The sequence below is a fragment of the Micromys minutus genome (assembly GCF_963924665.1).
Source record: "Micromys minutus genome assembly, chromosome: 12".
Lineage (NCBI taxonomy): Eukaryota > Metazoa > Chordata > Mammalia > Rodentia > Muridae > Micromys > Micromys minutus.
The window spans coordinates 3,979,163-3,996,226 of record NC_137981.1 but is presented as its reverse complement, the minus strand read 5'-3'; the positions used below and the strand labels follow the sequence as shown (position 1 = coordinate 3,996,226).

Sequence of the window (17,064 nt, the reverse complement as noted above, 5' to 3'; positions counted from 1 at the left end):
TTTCCTGACATTCCCCCAAAATAATGTCTCAAACTCACAACATGTATTCAAAAAACATCCCCAAATATCGTGAACACCCTGGGTTATGTCTCAGTATAGTTCACTGGAAATTAGTAGTTCGTGTTAAGAAGCTACGAAGGCCTCTCCTCTATTCTGATGTGTACTGAATTCATACTCATTATATAAAGTGGGATGATTCAAACAGACGCCTCAGTGGGTGCATATTTCCCCCACATTCTAGTAAGATTGTGGAATTAATTTCAACATCAACAGATTTCAAACAACCTAAGTTTACCATGTTACAAGACTAAAAGTTGGTTTCAGTGCCAAAGTTTCCAAAACACTACATGCTGAAACTTTTAAGATCTCAAGAAAATAAAGACTGTATGTTCGGTCACATGACAGGCAGTAGCTGTCACTTTGACACCACAACCTTTCCAATCATCTTAGGGAATTTGTAGGCCACCAAATAGTCTCCAGTGAGTTTCTGCGTCATACCGAGAGTCTAAGTAGCACAGGGGGTTGAGTCCTGCTTCTCAAACAGGGCAGACAGATGTAGCCACATGCTACTGGCTGTGCTCCAAAATCAGGGCACACTCTGAGGCAACAGGTAGGCACATCACTCCAGGAAGCCAGCAGAGTGACAGAGATTGATAATCAGCTTCTGGAAGGCCAAGGTCATGAATCAACTTACACAGAATGAACCCTGCACGTGTCTAAAACCTTTCACTGGTGACACCAAGCTGAAAGCTGTCACTGAAACGTGTTATCTTTGCAGAAGGCTGTCAAGCATTGCAAGTCAAGAAAACGGTAGCAGGGAGCTGGTGTGCTGCCTCTGGCTGGCTTCTAGAAGGAGGCACTGAAGTGGCACTTACTCCAATCTCTGGCTACACCAAGCATGATAAAGCACTCACCCACTGTATTCAGAGGCCTTCACAGTTTCCCAATGGGCACCAACATTTGATATACAAAACTTGACCATGGCCTAGGAGTGGACCACAGTCATGAGCCCATGACCTATGTTGGAACTGGAAAGAGGAGAGATACAGTCATCTGGAAACACTGCCCGGGTATGCGCCATGGTTCAGCTGGTGAAAAATCAGAGGAGAGAGAACCAACACCCAAAGTTTGTCCTCTGAGCTCTACTGTACACCCATGCTGGGGCACATAGCCCCCATCACCATCTCCCTCCCCCCTCAAACAACCAGTGCACTGATATAAATAACAGTAGGTTACCAGTTTATCTTGAACCCAAATGGGTCAAATCAAGGTACACAAGAGGGTTGCCTGTCATACGGCTCCTGTGGCAGTTTGGATGAGAGCTGTTCCCCATCGGCTCAGGTATTTGGATACTAGCTGGTGGTGCTGTTTGGGGAGGCAGTGTGGCATCACTGAAGGAAGTATGCCACTGAGGGCAGTATGTGAGAATTCATAGCTTTACTTAACTTCTGCTCTGCCCTGGGCTTCATGCTTACAGACGAGGAAGGATGTGAGCTCTCGGCTTTGCGCCGTGCCTGCCTGCTGTCATGGCCGAATTCCTATGGAACCGTAAGCTTAAATAAGCTCTGCACTCTGTAAGCTTGTTTAGAGTCTTATCACGGTAACAGAAAAGTAACCACTGAAGAGCAGAAGGCAGGTTCAGACAGACGCTAGTCTGCAGAAAGAAAATGGATACTAAAGCTGCTGACGTAAACAAGGAGGTTTAAAGAGAACTCAAGTCTGAGGTCCATTGACACACAAGGGGCCAATTATTACACACAGGTAATAATTTCATTTTAGGCCAATACTGAGCCTCAGGACATCAGGGTTCTGTATATTACTAAGAGTGACTTGATTGGTTGCAAAGGATTCATTGATATGGAAGGACAAAAGGGAGGAAGTAAGGGCACTTATTTTAATGGACTCAAATTATAAGCAATATATAAACATTATATATATACACATACATATGTGTGTATATACATATATATGTACACACACATATGGTAGAAATCTTTTTAGACAGGAACTTAATTCTTGGCCCTAGTATGCAGTGACATAATACCGGAGCTCCCAAGGAGACTGGAGTTGAGGTTAAAGCACACATTCTCTGTAACATCTGCAAACACTCCAGAAACCCTTAGTTGCACTGGAGTAATTAATGGGGAGTCTGCTACTGCTGAAAAGATGGCTCTGCATTCACTAACCCCCAGATGCCAAGGCTATCAGGAAGAAGGGAGAGGGTTCAGGCCATAGGACCGATGCATTAAGCGCTGAGGCCATTCATACCTCCCTGATACTGAACAAAGCATGTTGTCAAAGAAGATGGACATATTTCCATTCTCTGTCTCTGCAGCCCTCAGACTCTATGTGGTTCCTGACCTTCTGAGATGTGTTCAGTGGGCTCGGTCGAATGTCACTGAGCACTTTTTGTTTTACTGAGACAGGATCTCACCATGTATCATGAACTACCCTGGAACTCAGTCTGCTGATCTCAAACTCACAGATTAGCCTGCCCCTGCCTCCCCAAGTGCTGAGATTCTATGTGTATGTCACCAGGCTCAGCTTTTATCTCTGTAATTGAAACTTAAACTTAAATGGAACTTCTGGTAGTTAGTGCCTGCAACATCAGAATGCTTGGCATAATGGCTATTCTTCTGGTCCACTCTTTAACCTAATCCATTCACTGGACTACTGCAACCCTATGCACACAATTTATACATTTGTAAAAAACTGAGGCACAGAATCATTAGGTATTTGCCTGAAATACACTGGTTGACTGTCAAACCAAATACTGCTTAGGTCCCTCACAACAGTTGGTACTATTGAAGAAGCATCCTAGAGTAAAATGGTTTTTGTTGCTGGTAAACAAAGGTAAAGAAATAAATAATCTACCTGTTTTCCCTGTATTTTTCATCCAGGTTTTGTTAGAGGACTCGTTGTCAAATCCATCAAGTTGAAGCTCCTGGTATTCTTCACCAACACGAGCATGGTGGTCTAAAATGTCTATAGGAGACTGGTGGCTGCCCCCGCAGCTGACACTAGATGTGACCCAGTGCTCAGGACCATAGGCACCTGTGGAACAAAAACCAACGCTTTAGTCCTCGAGACCCAAAAGTCTGGGTTTAAACAAGACATGAAGCTAAGGGGGATGAGGAGGTGGGCTGGCGGATAATGTGCCTGTAAACAAGCATAAGGACCCAAGTTCAGATCCTCAGCACCTGTGCAAACCGGGCGTGGGGGCTCATGCTTGCAACCTTATAGTGTTAGAAGACAGATGTGCTCACTGTCTAGCCAAAAGAGTGAGCTCCAGAATAAATGAAAAAATTCTCTCAAAAATTAAGACGGAAAACACTAGAATACACCTGATGCTGACTCCTGCCCTGAATTTATGTGCTCACACCACACACACACACACACACACACACACACACACACACATTCACTCATACACTCACACTCATATTCTCTCTCTCTCCCTCCCTCTCCCTTTTTTTTCTCTCTCTCCCTCCCTTCCTCCCCCCACCCCCCACACACACACACAAACACACACACAATGCTGAGGTGAGTCCTACATCTTCTAAAGTGTAGTTCTCACACATTTCCATGGGCTGGTTCTTTGATTTTCAAGCAAACTCTTGCTAGCTTCATCATTAGCCAGATTCAGGAAGCTGTGTAGAAGGGTCACAGGGTTGTTCACATTTTTGAAAAACTAAATAGACTTCCTAAAAATAAGCAGAGTGCTCATTCATAAAAGAGTGGCTTAATTAGTTGAGCATGTTTTGCTTCTGTGAATAATATCTCAAGTATGACATTTTTCTTGGCTCACAATAGCCTGTAAGCAGGAGAAGAAACGAACCAATTCAAGACTAAATGCAACTCAAAACCAGGTGAGAATCTGTCTCTGAGATGGTGGAGGCCCAGCAGGGTTTCCTTTCTCTGACAGGTTCTCAGTCAGTCCACAGCTTTCGCCTGCTTCTACTTCCCGAGCTTCTGTCTCATATGCATAAGCAAAGGAAGGATGAAGTCACGGCTGAGACTCACCACCCTCAGAAATAAAAACTTCTCTGAACACGTTTGCAGTGATACAGAGGGAACAACTCCACGGCAGACCTCGGCTAGGTCCCTACAAAGCAGAAGGCCAAGAAATGAACTGCATTTGTTGCCCAGTTTAGAAATGAAACGTGAGGAATGATGGCTGTTAAGTGAAGAACACACTCTCAGAGATTTCTACTTCTGTGCCTCCTTAATCTTACTGATGTAACAAAGCAGAAAAGGTTAAATGTTTGCTGAGAAGATTAAGGGAGAACCCTTTAAGCATCAGGCCAATAGCAAGTCAAAAGAGTTCAGAAAATACAGCACAGGCATCTCACTACTGTAAAGATATGTACACACACATACACACACAAACACATACATATACTCACATGCACATGCACACACATGCACAGAGACCCACACATGTGCATGTAAACATACACTCACATAAACGCACAAGAACACACACATTCACACATACAACACATATGCAAGCACACATACACACACCTACACACAATATACACAAAAGCATACACACACATATACATGCACACACAGATACACATACACTCACATGCACAAACATATGCACATACAATACATAGATACACATACATACACAATACACATATGTGGAACCGTGAAAGGCACCCTGGTTCCCAGTTGAGGAAGCTAGACACCGCAGTGACTCTAAGGGACAGTAAGCATTTCCTGTCACTAGCCACAGCCCTCCACATATTTGTAGCCATCAGTCAAGGAAGGGCAATACCCAGCCCCTTCACAGGTAGATGACAGGTCACATAGGCTCAAGACAGATCTGCATTACAATGAGGTACCTAAAGGCCTGGAGGCTTAGTCAATGAACTTTCCTTCTCAGACACTCCTTCCTGCAAAAGGTATTTAATCTCAGGCCCACCCTGACAATAGAGGACTGGCTCTTTTCATCAGGATCTGCAGTGGGAAGCCATAGAGAATCCTTCTCCTACTGAGCCCCCAGGTAATCTCCGGTAGAAGGCCTCTCTGCTCCCAGACAAGGCCTCCACCAAGCAAGGCTCTCCCTGTATGACCAGTTGGAGCTTCACTCTTCTCCATTCAGCCAGTCTAGATCCAGCTCCTGGGGGGAGGGGCAGCATCCTGCGGTGCCTGGGTGCCCAAGAGACTGACAATCAGAAGACTCTGGCCTCCTTGCAGGCCTGGAAACTCCTGAACCAGCTCTGGCAGGCCACCCCACACCTCAGACTGCCATTCCCCACACCTGAGTGGCGCCCTGTGGCTGCACAACAGCCAACACCCTTCAACCTCCCCAGTGTGTAAGTACAGTTAAACTTCCCACATCCTGCCTCCCCAGGGGCAGTGCCCTGGGTGGAGAAGATTCGGGGACCCTTCACCATAGCCCTAACACACATATACACATACGTACACACACCTTTATGTGCACACACGTACACACACATATACATGTACACACAGTGATACCCATACACTCATGCACACACAACACATTTACAAATTCATTCAGACACAATACACACATGCATGCACACTTGCTTTTGAGTGTGCACACACTTAGGCACACACACACATAAACCCTTGAATTTTTAGCTTTCAACTGTTTAAATATCACACAGAAAAAGTTGAATAGAAAAGTAAATTAGGCATTTTTGTGCCTACCCACACAGTCACCCTGTGTGAAGGAAGGTGCAGAAAGACCATAATTCTCCCTGCTAGTCAACAAAAGCCAGAATCTGTGTCAACCCTACCACCAGGAAATCATTCCAAGGTCCCTTATGTCTAATGCAGCTGAAAGCAGACACAAAAAATGACATCAGAGGAAAAAAAGTGACAACTACAGACATCTTCTCTGTCAAGAAAGTGGACATAGCGTAGTTGCAAGAGCAATTGGAATAGGTCTGTAAAATGATTCATATTCTCACTCTTTGGAAAATACTTCTGCTCAGCGATAATGCTGCATTCTCTCAAATAACCATCCCTAGCAATAAGAGAAGAAATGGACTATCAGAAAGGACTCATTCACACACTGGAAAAGGTGTAATAAGCCAGGCGCACTTCTGAGTCATTTGCAAGTGTTTAATACTTTCTAGAAAAAGTCAACATTGCCGTTTCCTTCTAGGTGAGGATGCAGCGAGGCCATGTCAAGGGCTTTTCATACAGAACACTGCAGCTCTTCTTCAAGTTCCCCAAGGCTACCAGGAGCCACAAAGAGAAACAGTGTATTTGTGCAAACATTTTAGCCAAACTTTATTTTCATTTTCCTCATCTCAGAGGAGTTCAGGTGTGGGGTGGGAGAGCAAATGACTCCATGTGGCCTCTTCCCACAGTCTCCATGGTCCTTCAGATGCCATAAAAAGACATCGAAAGACTGGGTGAGTCAAGTGCTGGCACACAGAAAGGGAACCAAAGTATAGATTCCAGCCACCTACAAACGGGCTGGCATGCCCAAAACATGGGATGTTGTATATGGGCATCTTCAAATAAAAAGCCTTATAGACGCATCTAATTGGAATAAAGTAAGAGGCAATGTCACGGGGCAAAGGAAAATAAAGCTAAATCCATACGACGCCCAGGAATCATGAAGGCAAGCCATCACTGTGAACCTGACACTGACAACTGTCCCAGTATACCAATGCCATCACACTAATAACGATTATTATGATGATAATAAAAAACTAAGGTCAGCGGAGTGTTTACCATCCACATTAGATGGGTGAAATATAATTTAGGAGATTATAAAAAATAATTAGTGCTCAGACTGGTGAGACTGGTGGGATTCGTTTGCTCCGATCTTAGGGTTCAGGCTGACTGCGTCCTTGCTTCCACACTTCCATCCAATATATATTCAAGGGCAGTTTTAATTGAAACTGATCTTCCACTTCAGATTTTAAATGAATTCTCCTTTGGAATGCTTCATGCTCCAGACACCCTGGCTTTGCAAAGCCCCCGTGTCATTAGTGGAGGCCATGGAACCCCTTCTCCAAGCTTGCAGTATGAATTACCCATTCTCACTTCCGAGCCCGGTTACCATTCCATATAATACAGGGCTCTCCAGTGTTGACACTGTATAAAAGGTCACACCCATAACCATTCTCAGTTGGACAGTCTCGCCATGTTAAATGCTTTTGAATAAATGCTTCAAAGTAAAGTAGAAGAAAATAAATTTTTAAAAAAGCCAGCAACAAAATGCCATTTAATACACACTCGTTATCAGACACCTAGCATGCTGAGAAAAAAAAAAAAAACAAATAAAACCAACCCACCAGCAATATGGCCTCCTCTCATGGGTATGACATTATCCACCTAAAATAAGGAAAATTATTTGCAGGCTGTATCTCTTTTAAGAACACTTGGGATGAGCAGGATATTTGCATGCTAGTAGCTCAGTCCATTTAAAACAGCTTACCCCTCCGACAACACAACTTCATTAATAGGCTCACCTTCTCCAACAGGGGAAGCTGGGCAGGATAAGAAGCCACAGGGTGATATTTCCCTGCCCAAAGTAACTATGCATTCACCTGTTAAAACTGCACAAGGAAGACCTGAATAGCAAGACCCTGCCAACCTTTACTACCAAGAGCATCTAACTGCATTTAATGAATGCAGTGAATACATCTGAAACCAATGGCTATAGGTGTGGTGCTCATAAAAATGGCCTGCTAGAACCATCTTCTCTACTTCCCTAGGACCCCCATTGTTACCACTGCTAGCTTGCTACTTATAAACATCTGTCTTCCCCACTACTGATTATACCTGTAGGCCAAGATTCTTCTAGACATCAACTTTATACCTCTGAGTGGCCTCAGATCACACAGGCAGAGTACCTGTGTCATCTCTCCAACCCCAAATAATGGGCCCTTCCCTTCCAGATAGCAAAGTCGTGCAAGAGCAAGGCCATAGGCAGGACATATGACGAATGTCATGCCCCATACTGATCATGGCTACTGTTCTTGTAGATGCCTCATAGCAGAAAAAATATCCCTGGGACTTCGCAAATCCCTGTATCAGGTAAAACTGTAAGAAAACACAGTGGCTCTTAGGCAGGTGATGTCACCCACCTTGGACACATTTCCTTGTGGCACACCATCTCCCCATTTCCTGTTTCCTTCACAAAGCACCTTGAAAAAAACAGAGATATGCACTTCTGGGGGGTGGGACTGCAACTGGCTCAGATTCCTGCTGTATAGCCAACATTATTAAAGATTTTATGTCAACCTGACACATGCTAGAGGAATTAGGGGAGAGCGATTCTCAATCAAGAAAATGCCTTCATAAAAGATTTGCTTGTAGGCAAGTCTGTAGGGCATTGTCTTGATTAATGACTAGTGTGTAAGGGTCCAGCCCCTTGTGGGTGGGGCCATCTCTGAGCAGGTGACTGGGTACCCAAAAGGCACAGTCTAGTGACCCTCTGATTCAGTTCCTGACTCAAGATGACTGCCTTGAATTCCTACCCTGTCTTCCCTGGATGGGAGACTACAAACCCTAAGCTTAAATAAACCTTTTCCTTCCAAGTTTCTGCTGGTCACCGTGTTCTATCACAGCAACAGAAAACCCAGAGAAAACACTGCTCTTCACCTAAAAGGACTCCTATGTGCCTTTCCTTTACCTCCCATCATCTAACACGAGCTCAAGTAAGTCCGAAACCATGTTTTGAGATGAAAAGAAATAAGCTGGAGGAAACCGAAGAGTAGAAGATTGTCTTGTAGTGACACTCCGCATGTTCTTGGCCGTGACTTAACATTAATGTTGTACATCTATCTGCTGACTGTTTACTGAATCTTCTTCACCTCCTGGGCCCGCAGAGTCGGGATGCCAATTTCAGCGGTAAATACTCTTCAGCTTCATTAATTCACCAAATTAGTCTGAACTGTGACAAGGAAAGATGCACTGGAAAGCTACGATGAGCAAGAAAGGATCTACAAACAAACAAGAGGAATTGACTCATGCCTGGTTTTGAAAGAGTGTAATAGGACCCAAGCTTTTGCTGCCCTTCAGGAAGCATGGGTAGTTCCTACTGAGCCTCCTACGGTGACAGTTACTTGAACAGACTTCTCTGTTGACAGACAGCAAAGGATGACTAAGCTCCAGCCTTCTTATAACACATTTAAGCACAACTTTCACACTTGCTCAGTGCTGGGCACAGTGATGAGAGAAACCGGTGCGCAGGAAAAGGGCTGTCCCAGACCTCCTGGCCAACAAAGTGGCTTCGCTGTCTTATCTGTGCGATCTGCTGCTCACACCAAAAAGTAGTTAGCTGAACTCTATGAGATTCTCCATGTGCTAGAGATTGGCTCAGTGGTTAAGAACACTGACTGCTCTTCCAGAGGTCCTGAGTTCAAATCCCAACAACCACATGGTGGCTCACAACCGTCTATAATGAGATCTGACGCCCTCTTGTGGTGTGTCTGAAGACAGCTACAGTGTACACATCTACATAAGATAAATAAATGAATCCTGAGAGAGAGAGAGAGAGAGGGAGGGAGGGAGGGAGGGAGGGAGAGAGAGAGAGAGAGAGAGAGAGAGGGAGGGAGGGAGGGAGGGAGGGAGAGAGAGGGAGGGAGGGAGGGAGGGAGGGAGGGAGGGAGGGGAGGAAGGGAGGGAGGGGAGGGAGGGAGGGAGGGAGGGAGGGAGGGAGGGAGGGAGGGAGGGAGAGAGAGAGAGAGAGAGAGCCCATGTCATGAATCTAGAACAATAGCAGACTATGAAGCTTTCTAAGGGCTACAACTATTGGTTTTGTTGTTAGGTTACAAAATGTGCAGACAACTCTCAAGACACAGGCCTCAGGAAAAGAAAAACAAGCACAGGGATGAGCCAAGTTGACACGTCTGTTATATAGTATGGAACTATGGAAGAGACCCTGACCTCCTAAGAACTTGCAGAGGAGGGGACAGTGGAGTGACATCACTTCCCCAAGCACACATTGAATTGGCCAACATCGTCTGCTGCGGGTTTCTCACTTAACAGAGATTTTTAAGCACATCTGATCAATCTCTATGGGAAATGGGGCTTAATGCTAGCTATAGCTGATTTGGTCACTTGCTTGAAGACAAAACTGAGGTTGGAGATGTGGCTCAGTTGACTGAGGGCTTTTAATATGTACCAAACAATGTCTTGGATCTCCATCATGGCCTAAAAGTGAGTGTGTGGCACATATCAGTAATCTAAGGACTTTGCAGGCAAGAGAGAGAGAGGTCAGAAGTTTACACTCATTTGAGAGTTTGAATCCAGCCTGAGTTACACGACACCTGTCCCTCTACCACTCAACCCTAAAAACAGCAAAGGAGGATAAGGAGGAGGGGATTTAGAAAAGTAACTTCATAATGGAGAAACCTGACCAACATCACCACAGCTGGGTGATAATCACTTGTTACATGACTTGGTTACACTGGGAACTTCCTGACTGGCTTTTGTAAGGGTGGTCTGTCACCTCTGTAGGAGCTCTTCAAACTTTCCTGTTATCGGCTATCTTACTAGGAAGAATACATTGGGTGAAACCCAAGATGAGTAACACTCTACTTCACCAACACACCTGAAAACCATCACGGTCAGAAAACAATACAAAATGGACAAACACAGAGACTCATACACACCCAATAACAACAAAATATGAGAGGGTAAAACCTTGTCACAGACCACAGAAAGAGACCTTAACATCACTATGACTATAACATCACTGCCTTGTTTTGAATTTCTGTGTGTTTTGAGACAGAGTCTGACTGTGTAGCTTAGGCTGGTCTCTAAATCACTACTCCCCTGCATCAGATACCCATGCACTACAATTACAGGTGTGCACCTCCACGCCCCACCAAAAAGTCTTCCTTCTCTGGATGCCTGTGATATAAAGAGAAAATAGTTCTAAATTTGCACAGAGGCTAGAAAAAACTGTAAGCTTTGTCAAGCAGGCTCAATTATCAGTATTCTTGAATGCATTTGGGACTTGCCCATGACCTAACATCAATGGTCTATAAATAACAGTTGGTACATCACTTATGCATGGACAGTATTTACACAGAGCAAAAACCCATGAAAGAAAGGCTGGGCTAAAGGAGAAGGGGGTAGGGGCTTCGGCAAGCTTAAGGGTGATGTTTCCATATTTACTGTCATATGAAAAAGGCCTTTTGACATATAAGGTTGGAGAAATTCACCCTTAAAAACTGCAGTTAAGAAACAACATTATTAGCTTAATTTACGGATCATCTGTGCCGTAAAACAACAGACTCCTCCTTCGTGGGCCATTAGCACATCACTGTATTTTACTCATGGCGGGACACTACGGTTCAGTACATGAGCGTCAGGAAGATGGATTCCCACAGTATAGAGAATAAATCACACAACCCGAGATTCATTCCAACCGTCTGCCCTTACCAGACAGAATTCCCTACAAAGAGTTAGCTTCAAGTCCTGCAAATCCAGGTGGATATCTCAAAGTCTGTTTGAAATTCAGCGTTTCTTTCTTAGGCAGACATATCTTCAAGGAGCTGGTCCACGGGTATCAATTTTAAACCAATACTAGCTATTCTATTATCCACACAAAATGCAAATAGAACAGAGGAAGGGAAAAGGAGAGGGAGGGAGGGAGAATACTCTGTTAATGTTTGTCCTTGGTCAACAGGACCCATAATCAGAAGCACTACTTAAAAGTTGAGATAAGACAAGTGTACTTTTCTACACTTTAAACAAAGCACCCACTTCAACAGTTCTCTCTTAATAACTGACCGGAGATAAAGACCGAAGATTTACTTGTAGCGCATACAGTTCACACAATCCCTATCCCAAACTGTGGTTTCCTTAAATACATACATGATATTTTTCAAAAAATAAATATGCATCTTGAAATTATTTTTCCACAATAGATTCAAATAATGGTTTCCATTCACTAATGAAAAGCCATTAAAAATAATGAATTCTGTCTAAATCTAATTAAAAGTAAAACTAATATACATGTTATGTGCTGTTTCCAGTCCAATATGTTTATTAATGCCCCCTCAAGGAACTTTTATTAAAAACATTACCTGAATCGAGGCTTATTACTTTGCCTCCTGTCCACTTTTAACCAACAGCAAAAATCCAAAATACATGTGTTCATTTTTTTACCAAGTATAATGAATGTTTTTCCCCAATCTAATACATATCTTTAAATTATCCCATTTTTAATTAAAAACACTTCATGAGATTCAGCTTATGATGTGTTTGCTCACACCGAAACTAGTAACTTAATTACAATTTATGCATTTATTGTCATACATGTGAAAAAATGGAAAAAGGGCTAAAAAGCACTCAGAGTGCTCGCTGCTGCTTTTATTAATTAATGTCTAATTGCTTACTTGTTCATCTGTGTTAGGAGAAATATTTCAGTTCCTAAGTCAGTGCAGAAGTGAACAATGGTTTTATAGGTGATAAAATTAGCCTCTACAGTTTTGTTTGTAAATTTTAAGCATAGCAGCATTATGTTCCCATTTCCTATCCATGATGGGAACTATCAACAACCAGCCTGAACACCATAAATAACACCAGAGAAGGGAACAGAGGTGAAACGGGCTGTACATTTCTCACCATCAACTACTATCTGTCCAGTTTCCCACGTACTTGTTTTACTTTCTCTGTCTTTCTCTGTCTCTTTGTCTGTGTCTCTCTCTCTCTGTGTGTCTCTCTGCCTCTGTCTCTATCTCTGTCCACACACACACACACACACACACACACTATATGGTCTATTTTATGTGTCTGGGTGTTTACCTGCAGGCAGGTCTGTCCCTCCGATGGTGACTGTGGACACCAGAGAGGGTATCAAGTCCCCGTAGAACTAGAGTTACAGATGGTTATGAGCCACTGGTTTAGCTCTCCAGCCCCTGGAGTCTCTCCACTTTTCTGAAGCAGTTAACATGGCAATGAATGTCATCCAGGAGGCCTGAGCCACAGAGCTATGGCCACGCAGGGACATCACGAGTGGCTAGTATAGTGTGGAAACAGCAGAGGAAACCAGGTGTGCATACCAGGAGCAACAGACAGAACTGCAGGTCTTTTAAAGTCCAAGTCTGTAACTATGCATGTTCAAAGGCATCTTAGATAAAAACCTCCATTAGGGTTAGAGTTACAGTTAAGAGTCCACTCAACATTAAATGTCTAACTCTAGCTGGGATCACTCCACACCTCCAGATTTCCTTGATAGGGTTTCAAGTCAGGCATCTCACAGACACTGCAAAACTTTTAGTGATGTTACCTCAGTTTTTTGTTGTACAGCGTCTCACGGGCTTATAACACAGAGAAACTAATTCCAGGCCTCAAGTTTTCCACTTTATTCAACTGAGATACATCTCTAGTAGCCAACAATTATTACTTGGCAAAATCTGTGATCTTTTGATATTTTTACTTCTTAGACTCAACAGAGGCAATCACGGAAGGCAGGGGAACTGCACTACACAAAGAACTGAGAGGCCAGATGTATATATAGTGCAAGGGAGTTAACAAAAAGTGATATCCTAGAACCAAATGATTGGCAGACTGCTTGATTACTATTGTCGGATTATCCATGAAGTAAGTCTAGATCCATTAGTAATGTCTGAAAAGGGTGCAGCCAGGGAAGGAGGTAAGAGCTGAATTACAGGTTTGCTCTTTTCATTCACAATTATGCTGGAGAAAGTAGAGTTGAAAATTAATCCTCTTTGATCAGGAATAATTTCTCTTTTATCAGATAAAGTTCAAAATTCCAGAAGGTTCTAGGCTCCTTACAAGCACTTCTGGTAATGCACAAAACAACTTTATGGACACATTTGTCTTCTTTTCAGGAGAAAGGGTCTGTCATAATCGCTTGGAACTCTCTATGTATAACAGGCTGGCTTTGATCTCACGAACCAGCTTCTTCTCCTGCCTGCCACCCCCAGCTACTGTTAGGATTATAGGCACACATCACCCTGCCTCTCTTATCTTTGCTTACATTCTCCAGCCAAACTGTACACTAGACCAGACAGCACATTCTCAAAGTCAGCCACAGGAATGTGGTAAGGAACACACGCATGCAAGCACCCATGTAGGCACACATGCATGCACGAACACAGGCAGAAAGAGAGAGAGAGAAGAGGCATATAGTAAGAACAGAAGAACCGTGACTGAAGAGCGTGATAACTCTTCTTAAGAAAACATATCTGAACCCTTGGGTCACACTGGCATTGTCTCTGACCCAGCTTCAGAAAAGACTTATGAAAAAAAAAGTCATCTGAAAAGAGGGAACCTCAATTAAGAAAACAACCCCATAAGATCAGGCTCTTTGCCATACTGTAAGGCTTGTTCCTAATTAGTGATTGATGGGAGAGGGCGCAGCCCATTGTGAGTGGGGCCACCCCTGGGCTGTTGGTCCTCAGTTCTATAAGAAAATGGGCTGTGTAAACTAGGGGAAGTAAGCCAGTAAGCCACACTCCTCTAAGGCCTCTGCATCCCAGGTTGCTGCTTTGCTTGCATTCCTGTCCTGACTGCCTTCATGACGAACTATGCTGTGGAAGACTATGCTTTTCTCCTCAAGTTCTTTGGTCATGGTGGTTACTGAAGCAATAGTTACTCTAACTGGGACGCCCAACCTTCTTCAGCAGTGTGTGTCAGGAAGTGTTTTGGTCAAGGCTGACATTGATTATGCCATGGGGTTTCCCCATTCAGAGGGTTTGATTTAGGCTGATGCTATTCATACTGGGAGGCACAGCCTTTGTGTTGCTGACCCTGTGGAAGAAATCTGGCTCTTCCCCAAATCTGACTGAGAAGGAAGGGAGGGATGTGCCCTGCAAACAGAAGATAATAGAAAAATCAGAAGGCAGAACCAAGAGGGAAGGAAAAGAAATAAGAGGTTAGGTCCCTGAACGAAGCACACTTGGAATGTAAAATTTATCTTTATACACTTCCATTTCAAGTGTCTTTGTATTTGAGACTGGGCAGGCTTCCTGCTATTTGTAACTAATGCTATAAGAGATAATCCAAACACTAGTTTTTTAAGACTACTGGTTCAATGATCCAGTGCATTCTACACATCAGTCAAGACAAAGCTGTCAAATGATAGAAATCAGCAGTGCACACTAGCTGGAGCACACAGGAGCATCTCTTGATCCCTTCTTTCTACTTCCTGGAAGGGAAACATAAACCTGGGCTAGGATTTAAAGATCTCATTTAGACAAAAGGAGAGGAAACAAGGTCTGGACTTCTTTGCTGTAAATTTCTACTCTAGTACCACTGAGGTCACAGATAAGAGTCCAAGAAAGACTTAAAGTGATTACTAAGGGCTCACAGAAAGTCTTCTGCCTCAGAGCCCTGCCTGCTCAGGTTATTATGTGGGGATGACTTGCTGGTGTCATCATGAACTATTCTAGAAGGTCAAAGTTGCATCTCAGAGAATAAAACAGCCCCAGTATTGAAGGTCAGGTTTAAACATGCACTTCCCGTCTTGAGAAGGGAGGGCTGCTGTGCAGTTCTCTCCATCAGAATCTGGCTCTGCAGGGCTTTGCATTAGTTACTTGAGCTCATGACGAACTTTAACATATCTACACAGTAACACACACATACACACACACACACACTTATACACTCCTACACACATTCCCACACATGCATATATACATGCACGTACTTACACAATTACTCGTTTACTGTTTGAAACCCTTTTCTCACCCCAGGTGTCAAATGACAGAGTAGCAGGGAATAGAGAGCAATAGAATGACACCAGCTGTACTTTGCCCTTTTGGAGAATATTCATTATATTATATCATATCATATATCATATATTTATTTTATTCAGGGTGATGGAAACTACCTACACTTTTCCGTCTTTCACCCTTTCAACAACTCATGTCAAGTACATTTTAGTTTCTTTGTGTTAGAGATAAGGCTTAGAAGCTTAGAAGCTAGAAAACTTGTCCTCATACAGAGAATGACAGATCTAGGTCAGTCCCAGGCCTATCTGAGTGCACCATGTTCTAATATAGTACTTTCCTACAATCTACATGGGAGATGGTGATTATTAAAATTGTAAATGTACACGCCTTTGCTCAGAGTACTAATCCCACAGATACACTTTGCAACTGTTAAAAGGGCAAAATTGGTTGTGGTAGCAGCATCAGCAACATCCAAAATTAACATCATGATATGTACATGTTACCAAAGGGCTAATTAAATAGAGTATGTCAAATCAATACAGTAGAAGAAATGGTAATCAAGAATGTAGGTGGAAGGAGGGATGGGAGGAGGGAGAGCTATTTACACTAAGAACAGAGTTTGAGTCACATTTCTAGGTGGAAAAGCCAATGTGCAATGTGACATCCTTCCACTCATTTTAAAACACAGACATTGGGCCTAGGAATATGTCAGGGGCACCACAGGTGACCTGACCACTGTCCAGCCCTGGGTCTAACAATAACTACCACTGCAGAAGGAGGAAGAAAAACAAATGGTTTATATATTTATCTGTGTGCACGTGGAATACTTGTGCAAACATACGTAAGACAATAAAGCACTAACGCACTAGGAAAGGTGATATACTATTGATCTAGGTTAAGTATGAAAGGTGCACAGAAGTTTAAGAAGCAAGAGCATCTCACACCATTCTGTGAGTAAAAGAAGCCAGTCACAGAGCTGTGATTATGACATGGCATATGAAGAAAATAAATACACACCAAATCCAAGAATGGATCACCCAAAGGTGAAGGGGCAGCCTGCAAAATGATTGACTGGGGTAAAAAGACACTCACTTCATCTAGGACGATACAGATCTTCAGGATGTATATATTTTGAGAATATAAGCATATAAGCACTACTTTGTAATTAACCAAAATAAAAGTAAAAAAGATAATGTAGGGGAAAAAAGGATCCAGGCAACTTCTCTCTGCAGGTCTTTGTTTCATGTTGCAGGTGTTTTCATGGTGAGTTACTGGCTCCAGTTATAAGTGCACTGATATTCTTTAGCTGTTTAAAGCATTCAGAAAGTATAGAATCTTATATAAAAGCTATCTATGGAGTTCAAACTTCAGGGGGTTGGTTAAGAGGGAAAACAGGCTAGAAAAA

General features: G+C 43.2%; 1 protein-coding gene across 3 annotated transcripts in view; it reads right to left on the bottom strand.

The window, feature by feature from the left end:
• PTPRG (protein tyrosine phosphatase receptor type G) overlaps positions 1–17,064 on the bottom strand; it is a 659,839-nt gene that overhangs the window by 267,075 nt on the left and 375,700 nt on the right. For all 3 annotated transcript variants that reach the window (XM_080926850.1, XM_080926851.1, XM_080926852.1), the window contains one exon: positions 2,875–3,054. In XM_080926850.1, coding sequence (XP_080782976.1) covers positions 2,875–3,054 — 180 coding nt within the window. The remainder of the gene's footprint in view (positions 1–2,874; positions 3,055–17,064) is intronic.